The sequence below is a fragment of the Chenopodium album genome, chromosome 24 (assembly GCF_948465745.1).
Source record: "Chenopodium album chromosome 24, dcCheAlbu1.1, whole genome shotgun sequence".
NCBI lineage: Eukaryota > Viridiplantae > Streptophyta > Magnoliopsida > Caryophyllales > Amaranthaceae > Chenopodium > Chenopodium album.
This window is the reverse complement of record NC_137857.1, coordinates 36,134,539-36,150,433: the sequence shown is the minus strand read 5'-3', so window position 1 is coordinate 36,150,433 and position 15,895 is coordinate 36,134,539. Positions and strand designations below refer to the sequence as shown.

General features: G+C 32.9%; 1 protein-coding gene across 1 annotated transcript; it reads right to left on the bottom strand.

The window, feature by feature from the left end:
• Nucleotides 1-1,413: 1,413 nt before the first annotated feature.
• Nucleotides 1,414-6,274, bottom strand: LOC145611422 (E3 ubiquitin-protein ligase CSU1-like). The gene is made up of 2 exons (XM_081666755.1): nt 4,863-6,274; nt 1,414-2,243 (listed from the first exon to the last, which is right to left on the bottom strand). Exons 1-2 carry the CDS (start codon nt 5,099-5,101, stop codon nt 1,568-1,570), a joined length of 915 nt encoding a protein of 304 aa, XP_081522881.1. The 5' UTR covers nt 5,102-6,274; the 3' UTR covers nt 1,414-1,567.
• Between the last annotated feature and the right edge of the window lie 9,621 nt (nt 6,275-15,895).

Sequence of the window (15,895 nt, the reverse complement as noted above, 5' to 3'; positions counted from 1 at the left end):
GCACATGTTATATGCTAAATATCTATAATTGTGTAAGAGTAAAAATTATAAAAAGTTGATATCGTGAAAGTATTTTATGAGACAAGTCCAACAAGATCCCACGTGACTATATTTTGCTTAACGTATAAATCATATTATATGGACATATGGTCAAACAAGAGTGATGAATAGTGCAAAAAGTTCATTGTTGCAATATTAATAGAACGGAGGAAGTAGTACAACTAGAAGGTATAAGGCGTACAAAAATAAAATTTTAAAATAAAAAAGCAAAAAAAAAATAAAGGTATAAGGCGTACAACCATTTGTATGGAGAATAGCCTTAAATATATCCATTGAATCAAACGCTAGCGATCTGCCTCTGAATTACTTTGAATTATTGACAATTTATATGGAAACTTTTTACTCCGTATGAGATAGGATAAAGTTCCCTTAAAATGACTGTACTTCATATTTTGTACTTGATACATATATACAAAAATGTTCTTATATTTTGACTTAGTGGAAGTATAAATTACATACTGTACTACGTAACGGAAATACAACTTAGCACCAAACACATAATTTGACTTAGTTTAAAGTTAGCGCAGCTTATAAATAGTTGGGGACCGGGAAAAGAAAAGAAAATGAAACAGAATCAATCTGATCATTACAGGCATACCGCTTCTCAAATTTGACTATAATTCAAAAGCTAATCTATTCAGTGTTGTTTTTGTGTTGATGGTGAAGGTTGGATTTGTTTGTTTGTTGCCGAAGTTTCATTGTGCAACACAGCCACACAGGGGGGAAGGGCCGCAAGGGCGTAGCTAGACTTAATTCCTTTTTTCTAATGTGGGACACTTGAGCTTTTATGCTAGGTTGTGGAATACTTGGGGCCATTGGGGGAGTTGGGTCTCTATAATGCTTCACCCCTGGTATAACAACTATACAAGTTATGGCGTAGATGTCGGTGAGTTGTAAGCAATCATGAATCAACCCCGACTTAGTGAGATTTTCATAACTTTGAACATACTACCTCCGTTTCTTTTTAGTTGACACGTTTTGACTTTAGCACTATTCATCCATCTCCCTTTGACCGTATTTTGTGCTTTATACGTAATAAAAAAATATAGTCATGTGGGATCTTGTTAGATTCGTCATGTTATATACTTTCAAAATATCAACTTTTTATAATTTTTGCTTATCTATAATTAAAGATATTAATGATTGACTAAGTGCATTAGCAAACATGACTAAAAAAAACGTGTCAACTGTCAACTAAAAAGAAACGGAGGGAGTAGTACGATAAAAACACAATTACACAATGCTTCCTGTCATCCTGTGCAAGGAACCTACAGCCCTACGGGTGGGAGAAAAAAATCTCTTTCCAGAATTTCATGCCTTTGAAGTATATGAAAACAACACATACTCTGTATATGACTTGCCACATAACATTAAAAGATTACAAGAAAAACAATACGATCTTAATACAATTACAAAAGCTCAGATAAAGAAAATTGATATATGGCCATTCAGAAACTGCAGTTGAAAGGCATTGTTTCCTGCAACTACATACATGTAAAATCCGAACTTAAACCTTCTGGGCAGGCCTTACCAGCCCTAAACCTGAACCGCTTCCCAAATGCTTGAAATCTTTTGCTTCCAAATTCTCATCATGACCAGAAAATCCCGTACCTCCCTTCTTCAAATTAACTAGATTCTTCGCTTTACATGGCTTATTGCAAACTAGACAAACCTTGTCAACGACCATAAACTTATCTGCGCATTTCTTGCAGAATACATGACCGCAAGAGCTAAGAGCCACAAGTGACATTGCATTGGTCATTGTAACCTTGCAGCTTGGACAAATATGTTTTTTGTCATAAGCCGTTGATTTGTAGTCCTCACCCTTTTCTTCTGTGAAATATATGGGGAAAAGGGATTTCAGCTTTAGCATCTCGTTTCCCTCTGGACAAGTTGTGCTAGTGGAAGGAGCCTCTACTTTAGCAGCTGCTTCTGGAGTAGCAGAAGGAAGCCAGAAAGCTTTCATGGTTCTCAAGGCTTCCTCTTCAAAAGAAGTAGCCTTTACACTATTTGCACCATGGAAACCATTCTTATCATGAGAATAATTTTTATCACTGTGATGGGGCACTGCCCCGTGATTTTGCTGATCAAATGCCTCAAGTTCCCGGGCCTTTTGAAGCATCAATTTCTCCTCTTGCTCTCCTACCTCTTGCTTCTTCTGCGCAGCATGTGCAGCTAACTTTCTGCGATGTTAGTTGATGAAATCAGCATATTTTAATATTGTAGTTGATAGAGAGAAAAAAGACAGATGTGTTCAAGAACCTTTCTTATGAAACTAGAAGTTCCTTCAAAACATTCAAAACATAAGGTCAACACTCAATAGGCTGAAATTCATTATCCATAGCAAAAAGGGCTAAACCTTAGCAAAAAGCATAAAAAGACAACCTACAACATCTCCTAGCATTTGTGCATACAAGAGATATAGTTGATAGTCAATCTGCTAGGAATATATATGATCAAGTGACTGATGTCAAGGAGATACGTAATCAGAGCATGTCAAGGAAAAATAAGAAGTGAAGAAACAAGGTTCATATCTGTATGAATATGGCTGACTGAAAATAGAAACAAAGTGATGAGCTTAAAAGATCATGCTGCATCCAAGGGGGATACTGTAAAATCAAATGCACAAGTCAAATGAAGCTCAAGCTTGTAAAATCAATGACCTGTTTGACAAATGAGTACTATTTCCTTATCTTTCACAAGAAATATAGCTCCTTGAAAAAATAAACCCTAGCATTCAGGACATAATCACATCCTGTTTCCACCTTCTTTACAAGAGAAACAAGAGGCTCATGCTCTGATTCGATAAAGGGAAGCATCTGTGAATCCAATAGAACAAATTCTAACTAGCAAAATGAAATATAACAGACAAGCTAATAGAAGCTGTGGTGTATGCCCTAAACACTATTTTAATTGCCTATTTCAGCTCAATGTACTAACCACAATTTTCAATGTCTATAGTTAAATAAATAATAGAGCTATATTTTAAGCACAGCAGTGCAGGTCTTAAATAGGAGTTCTTATCAAACACCATTCTAAGTGCAGTAGTCTAGCTTTCGCCTCTCACTGTAATAACAGTATTATAATTGTTGAGCTTTAAATGCCTATATCACAAACTTTCTTACAACCACCAGAATTCAACTCTTTAAGGGCCAACCAACATTGTGATGAACAGTTTAACTACCCAGTGGGAATGAATAGTAACATATTGGGAGCCAAACAAATGACAACAGATAAGAGAAATTGCAAACAATTTTTTTTTTTTTTTTTGACATTAGACTGTAGAGAACACTAAGGAATGATCAAGACTTGCTTCTAACTACACTGACTTTGAATGATGCATTTGGCGCATCTCAAACATCAGTCTACCCATCACTATGTTATCTTAAATACAAAGTTACCCCAACCCAGGGGCTTAAATTATTCAAAGAAATACCACTTAAATTGTTCACATAGTTTACTTTCAATAATATATAATTATATATTATATATACTACCTCCGTTACAGGTTATGTGCAACGATTTGATACAAAGCAGAGAAGAAAAATGTCTAAACATAACCTGTAACGGAGGTAGTACATAGATAAATCCTCTCCCGTAAGAGTATTTTGTCAATTGAAAAGTAATCCTTCTAACTTTTACCCTTTCCCCTAGATTAGAGTGATCTTCTCTTTCACCTTTTTTTCTTAATCCAAATTATCTTTCTAACTATCACCCTTTTTTCATAATCAGAGTAAATCCGCTATAAAGCCTATAACAGTTATCATTTATAGCAGAACCACTCAGCAATGATACTAGAGCGAGCAGACCAATGTGGCAATCACAAACCATCCTCAATCAAGAATGGTCTTCACATAGGTGCCAAAAGCTTCCATGATGATGAGTTAAAATCTGGTACCGGTGTAAAAATACAATAATACATCCATAAACATGAAGGTTCATATAGTTGACCCCATCTCTATGGGAATAGAGCAATGGCAAAGAAGAAAAAGAGAATTTTCATAACACACCTCAATACCTCATCATCTCATAATTCCATCATTCCATAATTAAGTTTCAGAATTTCCAATTAGCTGGTATGATCATTGATATATTTGACTATGTATCAGTAATAACAATGAAAATTGTTATCTTGCAAATACACTGGAGTGGAATCTAGCAATAGTTCACATGACTATGCTTTTTCTTACGTATCGATGAGCAACTTTGGTCAAAAATTACATACTTTCACCACATAATCAATATGAGGCAATTAATATCTAATGGAGGAAATACACCGAAAATTTTAAACTTCAGCCTTGCCTATACCCTAAAACTGACTATCAAAGTCTCGAATCCAAAACTTACAGAGCAAAAATTGCAGTCTATAGAATCTAACTGACTCCATCCCGCATAACTGAATGATCAATAGATCAACAGAATTTCGTCTTGCAGTAGAACGTACTGTGAGAGTCAAATGTCGAACGCAGAATTTCCAAATTACAATCCGGATTAACTACGAGTTACAAATACCATACTCACCAATGGAGGACAACATTACTACCCTCAGCCCGCTCAGCCACAAACGCCACGCCCGCCTTCGGAGTAATCCCCTATTCCATCAAGCTAAACATTCTACTAACGAAAACAAGAAATTCCACCTTTGCAACACTCAATCCAGATCCCCAAATCAACAATACACTACTAAACTAAATCAAACATAAAAATTACATCATCATACTATACAAAACTACAAATTAACACAGAAATTACAAATCAACAATCAATTAAAACAAAAAAGAAAGGAAAAATTGAGAAATTACCTTTGAATATCCTTCTTCTGGGAAAGCAAGCATTCGAGGATACACTCTTTACAGAATACATGACCTTTAGGGCAACACAAAGGTTCAATAAGAAGCTTCAAGCAGAGACAACAAGCGTCGAAAGGTTTAATGGAGTCTTTCCCTAATCTCTCTTTCTGGGTACCATACCCTAGCTTTCGCTTCTCATCGTAGGTGAAAAACGCGAGATCGTTGTTGTTCTTCGAGTGTCTTTGAGGCATCTTGTAGCTTCGATTTAGGGAAAAACCCTAATTACTGCTTAGAATTGCAGGGTTTGATTGGATAGAGATCGAAAGAAGGAGGGAATTGAATTTGGGGAAATTGGATTTGGAACCCTAGATGTGTGAGGAAAACTTTATTTTGAGGAAAAAAGTGAAGAAAACCTCCTTTTTTTTTTTCTTTTTTTTTTTTTCACCGTCTAAAACAAAGGTGTTCTAAACTTTGGGGGTGAGCATGGGACGGGTACTCGTACCGTTAAACTAACGGTTCGGGTAATCGATAACCAATATCATTAAAAGTGATACTTATAAATCGGACCGATAAGTTCGGATATCCGAATTTTCGAATCAATTATCTGGTATCCAATAAGATACCCAATAGTGATAAGTAAACTTTATAATACAGGAAAAATTAATTCTAATAATCCCACCTTTAACCGGTCCGCTGCTAATAATCCCACCTTTTGATTATTATCTAATAATCCCACCTTTAGTGGACATTCTCTTCTAATGAACCTATTTGACTGGTGACCTATTCTTTGGGTATTTTTTTTTTTTTAAATAAAAAATTCTTTGTTTACACACCACTACACCAGTCTCCTTTCATTAACCACCAGTCCAGCAGTCCCCTACATTTTCGGCCACAGGCACCACCACCACAACAATAAACCTCATTCAGCCTCTGCACACCACGCAATGACGCAATCCCTTTGCCCTTGTTGCTCACTCATCAACAGTCACGACACCATCATGCACAGCTCTTTTTTACCCGCCACCGTCACTCAACAACGCAACAGCAACCAACAACCACCACAACATATCAGTAGCCACCTCACACTCCCTATAGTACTTTAATCCGCCACCCAACGACAACAATTCTACCTCCAAACCAGCCGCAATCAACAATTCGACCACCTACAATCATAATTCCAACCTCTAATCGAGCAATTCGACACCAATAATTTCAATTGATGCTCCAATTTGAACACTGAAGATGCGCCTTTGTTGAGGTGGGGCGTTTTAGGGTGGTGTTTTTCAAGGGTTAAAGAAGGTTGGGGTAGGGTGTTTCGGTGTGTGGAACGGCTGAAATGAAGCGTTTAGAATGGGGATAGGTTGGGTCATGGTGGGTCGTGGGTGTGGGTGGCTGGTTGCAAGGGGGAGGGATAGTCTGCCAAGCTGGGAAGAATGGAGGATGGAGGGGAAAAGGACCAGGATGAAGGAAAGGGAAAAATAATTTTAAAAAATTAAATGAAAACAATATATTTCAGCGAATTACAAAGTGCCACATGGCATGTTAACCCATTCTATCGGTAACCAACAAGTCAGGGACCATTAGAAGAGAATGCACCCCAAAGGTGGAATTATTAGATAATAATCAAAAGGTGGGATTATTAACGGTGAATCGGCTAAAGGTGGGATTATTAAAATCAATTTTTCCTATAATATATCACTTAACACTAATTAAAAACAATATCACATGATCTTTACCAAAATATTAATAATAATCCTTATTACTAATCATTGATATTATAAAGTGATTATGAAATAAAGTAAGAGTTAAAATTTTGGAAAAAATAGATTTAAGTAGGAAAAAAAAAACAAAAAATTGTTTATCGAATTAGATCGGGTAACTGTTAATTTTAAAATGATACCCATTACCACACCCAATAACAAATTATCGGAGCGGACACCTAAACTGTTAAGGTTATCGGATCGAGTACCCTCATTTTCGGAACGGGTTTTCGATTTTTCGGGCAGTTTTGCTCGGCCCTAGTAAACTCCCCCTATTTAAATACTTCTATAATGCTCCCTGTGTCCCTATATAGCTATTTTTTTGCCCTACTATACACAAAATAAAAGAAATTATAAATGTTGACCATAAATTATCATGAATACAAGAGGATTGTATAATATAGGGTCTGTTCTGATTGACTAAATTGAGCTGAGCTGAACTAAATTGAACTGAACTGTTTATAAAAGGAGGATATTAGGAACTGAATTGAAGAACTGAAATCTAAAGACAACACACCTACTATAACAGTATATGAAACTTGAGCAAAAAAAAATACCCCACCTGTGTGTATATGAAAGGAGTTGTAAATTTGATCAAATGTTATCCTAATATTTTAAAATATTTGTAATAGATATATTTGAAAATAAACCTTAACTTAGGAGTTAGGATGGACCAAAAAAAGTGTTGGCTTTAATATAGGAATACAACCAAGCCCACGATTGTTTGACAAAATTTGAAATTGAAGATTTTGGTAGCTAGATAATAATTTGTGAATCACTTTGCTTCACTTGTCAATTTGGGATGTCATAATTTACTTATACCACTTTTCTACTATATGAGGAGTCCAAAATTACTTGCATTATTTTTCATAACTACGTTTTCACATGCATAATATTTTGTGTAAATGATCATGTATTAAGTACTAATTTAGAACTAATGGAGTACATATTTCGACTTATATCAATCATTGAAGAAGGATTATCCGTTTTTGAAATAAGGGAAATATTCAAGACCCGTTTAGCCCTTCATGATAACAAGCTTTCATACTACGTATATAAAAGGAAGGATTTAATGTCCCAACTTAGCCCAATGTTTTGACAAAAAGTTGGTTGAATGTCGTTTGGGCTTCGGCTACTTGATGGGTTCCACTAGAAATAAGCTTCCAACACAAAATTGATAGCACAATATCATCACTATATTGTCATTTTACCTAAACTACCTTCAATCTTCAAAACTGCTAATAATAGTATTAACTTTTCACAAAATCTATTTCAACTACTAAACAATCGTCTTGCCACGACATTGCCAATCACTCAAAATTATCTATTAAATAATAATTTGACCCAGATAAACCACTAAAAGATAATGACCTACATACTGTCCAACATACCCATATACTAACATCCATTTCATGAAAAATCAAGTATACCATACCTTGTGGACCGTGCTACTAGTAAAGTAGTAATACATGGAAGATGTAGTCCCCTTACTCCCCCCCCCCCCCCAAAAAAAAAAAAAAAAAAAAAAAAAAAAAGCACTAAGTGTGTTCCAAGTTTGAAGCCACCATGAAATTGACCTCATTTGAATCGTCCAAATTGTCCTATGCCTTGATATTTGATGACATGCAAGATGCAATGGATAATATTGCATAATGTTACATCACTATTAGGCGTTTCATATATCCTTATCATGGTTGGAAATACAGACCATCTCCATTAATGTCAATATGGGCCCTTTTGCTTTGATGATTTTGGACGTCTTATTCAACATATTCGTTGTAGATGAGTGTTTTGTGTTTATGTATGTAGCCCCAAGTTTTATGCCTATAGAATGAAAGCTACATACTTGTAATAAGGTGTGGTTGGAGTTTTATGTGTTTGTGATTAAAGCTCTCATTTTGCTTTTCTACGTTAGTTCGTACATATGATTGTGTGACTTTCATCCGTTCCATAGCTATCATAAGCTAGTGGTAGATTCAATTCTTTACACTTCTATCCCATCTCGGATTCAATCAATTCAAGCATATATAATATATAATTCAAGTTTGTAATTCCTTTTATCTTATAGTTCAAGATATATATATAAGCTAGGTTTCAGATATGGAAAAAGTTCTATCAACCCTAAGCTATATATGTAGTATACAGTTTCTTACTGTTTTTAACATGTATATTTTCCATCTGAATCTAATATTAACGACTTGTGCAAGAAGGAAAATTATTGACCCACACTCTTCTACCAATAACAATATCGTCTATATGACTATATGGCTGTAAAGTTGTAAACAATTCATGAGCAATCCAGTAGGGCAATAACTTCCATTACAAACAATGTTAGGTTCCAAGACAAACTTTAATTTACAATCAGACTAACATGAATTGAACAAAAATAAAATTATGGAGTATGGAGTAACTAAATTAATTAATCAAACAAAAAAGAAATAAAATAAAGCATCTTGAGAAGCTAGCAAAACACCCATAAATCAAGTTGCACTGCTTTGGTAAACTGAAAGTACATGGTCGGCATGTGAATATGTTGGGAACCCAAGTTTTTATAACAATCCCATGCTCATAATTTCATAGGACAACCAATTGTATTTTTTATGTCAATCTTTTTTTTTTTTTTTATTTCATTTATAATCGTATATCTTACTCTAAATTTTACATTTGTCTTTGATTTCATGCTTTCAATACGTTTCACAAACAAAAAACACATAAAATCTAGTGTGAATGTCGCCGAAACGTTCGATATTTTAATAAAGATTATCGTTTTGAATCAAAATTTGTCGGAGCTAATTCATCATTTCACTCGTTTTTTGCGAAACTTATTACTTTAACATGGCTTCAAAGTAAAGTAAATTAGTAGGATTAGGCTTTATCTGTCAAGGATTAACTGGGGTTTATGATGGATTAGAAAATTTTAGAGAATTTGTCTACCAAAAGCTTACCAAATATAATGTAAGTCAAATAATATGACATTTTCATTTTAGAATTTTTAGCCAATATCAACGAGGGAAGTATATAATATAATTAAGTTCAGATAAAATACACAACACACATAAGATAAATTATTCCAATTTGTTACTAAATTAAGTTAAGATAAGTAAAAATTGAGTAAATAGAATGCAACCCCGGCCTAATCAAATAATTATTTTTGCAAATAATACACATTTTGTCTACTAAATTATTTAGTGGATAAAGATAAAAGAGTAACCTAAAAATATTGATAATGATGTGATTGAACCAAACACAACCTAAATGTCACTAGACGTGTCAAATAAAATATAGAGCCTAATATCCGGTTTACTTGCATAGTTGCATGACGCGTTGTTCAAATAGCTTAGTTCCTTATTAAGTGATTCATGGGACTGCCAAAGTGATAGTTGCTGCTTTCGTACACTGCTTTCCTTAGCCATATATTGGAATGTGGACATTTAAAAAAAAAAAAAAAAAAAAAAAAAGTAGTTGAAACTAAATTTCTGGCTTAAGAAGAACGTGAAATGGTTAACAAAAAGCTTACTGTTACACATAAACTCAAGTGGAGAAAAATCGATCCAGTTCAACATGTAATTCAATAACCATTACTTATGAATACCTAAAGTACTCCAAAATCAAGTAGTTATATTATAATTTTTAACCGACAATCATTCACTTTTAGGATGACGACTGTACATACTTTAGCATATACTTGTAAATATATGTAATATATGAATTATACGATTATAATTGAGTTTGGATCACTTGATTAATTAGTTAATTTAAGTTCGAAGCACCTTTGGATTTTCAATATTTTTGTCGTGTTATTTATATTTTATAGAGAAATTCATCTTTTGTTTACTATATTTGTCTTAACAGACTCTTTGGTATTTGAGTCAAGAGAAAACCTTTAAGATACTAATACTCCGTAATAAATTAACACAATTGATTGTCTAAAAAAAAAAAATTAACACAATTGATAAACAATCAAACAACACAAACAAAATAGAATGATATAGCTAGTGTGTAGTGTCAAATTGTCAATACCAAATCAATGATCACAAGTATTTGGCCTTTAGTACTACATCTAAATCCGAATAATTATTAGACCCTTAAGTTTTAATCTTCTCTATGTAATAAAAGACCCACCACACGTCCCTTTTCTTGGAGGGGAGGGTCTTAGACAAAATAATCCATCTTCAATTATTAGTTTACTTTAATTAATTAATTAATTTGGTTAGTTGATAAAAAATAATTTTAATTTACTATTCAATTGTAATTAAAAAAACTAAGCTGATAATTGATCAAGTTCATTTTTTTTTTTGGTGAAGATAATTGATAAAGTTCATCAAAATAAAGAACCAAACAAAAATAAAAAAAAGAAAAGAAACAGGGGAAATTAATTTAAACAAGAACATATATAAAAACACATACAAAAGAGGGTTATTCAACTATATTGACCAATAGTGAAAGTAAGTAGATTATTGTAGACAAGAAAATAACACATTACATATATAATTCTCACCTAACTCAACTCTATACACTTTTATTATCCATTTTACCGTGGATGTGACACTGAATATGACCATGGAACAACTTGATTTTCTTCATCATCATCTTCATGTTCATCACCATCGTTATCACTATGATCACCGTCTTCAAACCCGTCATCCCCATCGTCGTCATCATCATCGTCGTCGTCCTCCTCCTCCTCTTCATCATCAGGATCCTCATCGGCCACTACACGGCCGTCACCCGTGCTTAAATCTCTAGCATTACTATTATGGTGCCGTGCATCATTTTTGGCACCGAGACATGTTGGACAAACGGAGATAGTAGGTCCAAACTTGGGGCCGGACCCCGACCATAGTGTAGGAGATTGACAAATATGGCAAAGAAGAGTCCTACAATGTTTAGAAACAAGAAAATTAGCACTATGAACTTTGGAATCACATTCATAGCATAAATTTGCTTGATCTGATTCACAAAATATTGTAGCAATATTGCTACATAACTCACATTTTCTCTTCACCCTCATTTTTTTTTTGTTTAACAATTTAATTTCTCCAAACAAGAAATAGCAATGATTTCTTTATATTTATACAAGGCTTTTTTAAGGTGGAAAAAGTATGGTTTTGGCAAGTTGAAGTTTGTTTATGTAAATAAATTGTCTGGCTAAGTTTGTGGTGGGATTTTGAAGATTTGATGTAAGATATTTTTATACTCATATTATTTCTACTATTGCTTATTCTAGTGACAACTAGGAGAAGTTGTGGCTATTGTCATTTCCTTTTAATGTAAATAAATATAAACCATATGATATGATTCTTCAGGTGGATTCAAAGGGTATCCGAAGGAATTATTTTTAGTACTCCTTCCACTATCTATCTCTCTTTTGACTAATTAATATTTCGTCTGTTTCACTAAGATTGTCCTATATTATATCAAAAATATTCGTATCACTATCTTAATATATATATAAATTTTCAATTCATATGCAGGTGAAAAAAAAAACCCCTAAAATATTAACCGAATATCCTTATAGTTTTAAATAAACCAACTCTTAAAGAAATGTTGTATGGAGATGGGACAATTGTCCTGGAATAGAAGCGCAAGAGGAAGTATTAGTTTATTATGGAGGGTGAACATATATTATTGTTCTACTTTCTTGAATGGGTAGGGTGTTGGAACTTCTACATGTGGAACTAATTATACTAAAAGTCCAAATTAATGTTTGATTTGAAGTCTAATTAATAGTTTTTTCCATCATAATAAGGACAAACAACATTATGTAAATTTCCATTAATGTAAAATACATAAATTAATGAATTATACATAATATAGGACTATGGGTCCTTTTCATGCCTTGCACTAAACTCCAATCGATCTATTATTTGGAAATGAAATGAGAGATGAGCTTATAACTCAAGATTTCGTTACGTAGCCTTCATTACTTCAGTACATATTTGAAAAATCAACTTTACCAAAATCAACTTTACCAAAGTTTATAATAATGATTAATTGCAAGCTGATCGAATGTTAAACTTTAATTTTCTATGGAATCAAGTATTAGGCCAGGATATCTAATAAAAGTTTAAACTCTGACTGCTTGTTTAGTTTATTAAATTAGTCGATGTATTTCTTACCATAAAATAAACGAAATACCATAAAATATTATGATACATCTATATCTATATCTATACTTATATATTAAAAGACGTTTCTAAAAACATCTCTACGCCACGTAGAACCCCTCACTATGCCACGTCACTAACTCAACTCCTTATTATGCCATGTCAGCTACCCCATTCCTCAATATGCCACATCACCGCACTACCAAAAATACTCCATGTTGTCTCAACTATATTAAAAAAAAAAAAAAAAGATGACAAGGTTCGAACACTAGACCTCTTGGAAGAGAGATTATTGTGTAAACATCTAGGCTAATAGCTAATTATGTTTTAATATTGCACACTAAATAATATAATATTATAAAAGTATTGAAGCTGCACAACTATAAAAGTAGTATCCCGGAGCAATGTCCGGACTACTCACTAGTTCCTTACTTATTAGTTGTTACAACTTACAACTAATAAACGAACTTTTCACATAATTACGATCTTGAATCTTTCTTATTTAAAATGACTTCAATATCATTATAACATAAGTTTTTTGCTATTTATGATAGCTAGAAATATAATAGTAACTAACAACATTATAACATATTACTAAAAGAAATATAATTAAGCTAGCTAGAAATGGTTTGTAAATCAAAAGGTTGATACAAAACGTTTAATGGTATGAAATTAAGCCGTGTTGTTTTCAATATCATTCCGTTTAATTTCATTCAATTTTATATTGTCCAATTAAGTTAAGGTGCATGCTTCTCTACAACTAGTATTGAAGTATATATTAGATTAGGTGTTGAAATTAGAATGTCCACTCATTAGTCATCACCCTTAAGCTATCTCAATCTTCTTTTTCCGCTTTAATAGTCTTTGTTTTTAAACAAGAAAGTAACACAAGCAAAAGGAAAAAGTTATGGTTATATTGGAAAGAATTTCATAAACTATTAAGCTTGTGAACATTGTAGAAGAATGCCAATTATCCAAATAAGGCAGTGGGCTCTATTGCCTTTATATACCATTTGTCCAATTTATTGGGCGAAGATTGGTTAATAAACGGACTAGCCCAAGGAACGGAGTTGGATCAATTAACATGCGGCGTCAATAAGTGTAATAGAATATGTCCACAATTTTTTTGGGCAAGCCAGAACATATCCACTACACTAGTACATAGGGTATCTTACTACATCCGTTTTATATTATGGGCAACAAACATTGATATGGACAATAGTGTTGTTAAATATAGAGACTTAAATAAAGATACATGTGATGAAAAGAATATCTAGAGAAATGACAACTTAAAAAGGAAAAAAAACATTTATTGCACATAAATTTGTAGCATTCATTTTTAGTAAATGTTACACATAATATGAAGCGAAAGTAGTAATAAAATTTTAATTGTAGCTAGTGCGGCTATTGGGTGCGCCATAACTAGTCAGGTTTCGGGATCTCTTTCGACTTAGCTTTATACTACAAATTTAATGGTTGACAGTCAACATTAATTAGTACAAATTGTGTAAACTAATATACTTAGGGGTATGAATGTCCGCACACTATTTATAAGAGGTTTCTTAAACTTTTTTATAAGACAGGGATTAGATTTTGAGGAGCCCTTATCACAACTTATTTTTCATGATCTTATTTTAGTTGAACTTTTTTTATTGAAATAATTGAAAATAAGGTGAGTAAAACATGCTCATAGGGCCTATTCACATTTACTAAACTGATTAAAGCTCAACTGAACTGAACTGAGCTGAAGTGAATATTTATGAGAGAAGGAAATTAAGAGCTGAACTGAAATAATTGGAGCTGAATTAACTGAATTGAACTGAAATTAAGCTGAAGTGAACAGACCCTTAGTCTTTCACTTCGGCTTACGTTAGGTCATGTGACTCATGTCCACTTATAGTTAACCAATGTTTTTGCGGGGAATATAATGTTAGACTTCGTATTTCGTTTATCTTAATTTAACTGATCAATACTATATATTAAAGTAATCACCAGCCTTATCCCTAAATTACACGTGTCGCGTTTATATTAAAAAATTTCCTTCCAAAAGGAGTATATATTGTATTTTGTATTACTCTCTAAGACTCTGCGAGTTACTAACATAAAGAAATGTTAAAGAAAAAATTTGATACTAATATTACTTGTTTTTTGTATATAGCCTACGGTGTAATATATAGTACAGTTGAATGTAATTTTTGTTTTGTTTTGTTTAGTCTTTGACAATAGCAAAACACTATACATGAATTTAATTAGAGACAATTTAGTTTGATGAGTGATAAACGTAATTTAATGAAATGTAATTAAATAGTAGTGTCAAGTGTGTATAATTGCATTTATTGATTTCTCAAAGGTTATTTGATAAATAAAAAATTAATTTGCATATTAGTTGATAATTGCTTGTTTTTTCAAGTGAAAAGTTCAAATCAAAATTGGCACATTTTTTTTACTTGATGTAAAAAAATTGTTTAATAAGGTAAATCAATCAAATACTAATATAATTGTGTTCCTGGTCCCTTTTTTAACCCAACTTGTTTGTCATCTCTACCAAGACGCACCACTGATAGGACCACAATCAAACATTTTTTAGGAGAAAGAGTTGTAATTGGGATTAATTTTCCAAAGACTATAAGAGAAAGATAATGACCATATAAGATTTTAGCAAATAAACGAACGTATGTAGCACATGGGGGTTGTATTGGTTTATCCACCAATTCCTAATGAAACCATCAACATAAAACAAAAGAAATACTACATTCAAGGTAGTTTATATGTTTCAATCACTTATATCGTACAGTAAAACATAACACCACGTCATTATCAGGTATTGAAAGGTATCACGTGTTATAATTCCAGGAAAGCGCCTAAGTTGCCTAATACAGTCAAACTTTTCTAAAAACACATATCGATGATCAAGTCTTTCTTTATAAGCCCATAAGAAGCAATGATGTAAAAGAAATGCCGAAGAAGTAGGCTACATTGCAATTTCCTACGTTCCCATCCAAAGAACATAAATACGCAGGCTAAAAGGAAACTGCAATATTTATGCCTATAAAAATACTTTCTATATAAGAAACACAGTAAAGTGCAACTTCGAGGAAAGCAACCTTAACAAAATAACACCAAATTCCAAAAACATCTCTTTTAACTTTACTTATTCCAACTGCCAATCTGTAACTTC

Bases quoted from the DNA above. Each gene is read 5' to 3' on its own strand.
- LOC145611422 (XM_081666755.1), bottom strand. From the start codon at position 5,101: ATGCCTCAAAGACACTCGAAGAACAACAACGATCTCGCGTTTTTCACC. The intron at 2,244-4,862 runs GTAATTTCTCAA...CTAACATCGCAG, and splicing joins CAGAAGAAGGATATTCAAAG to AAAGTTAGCTGCACATGCTG.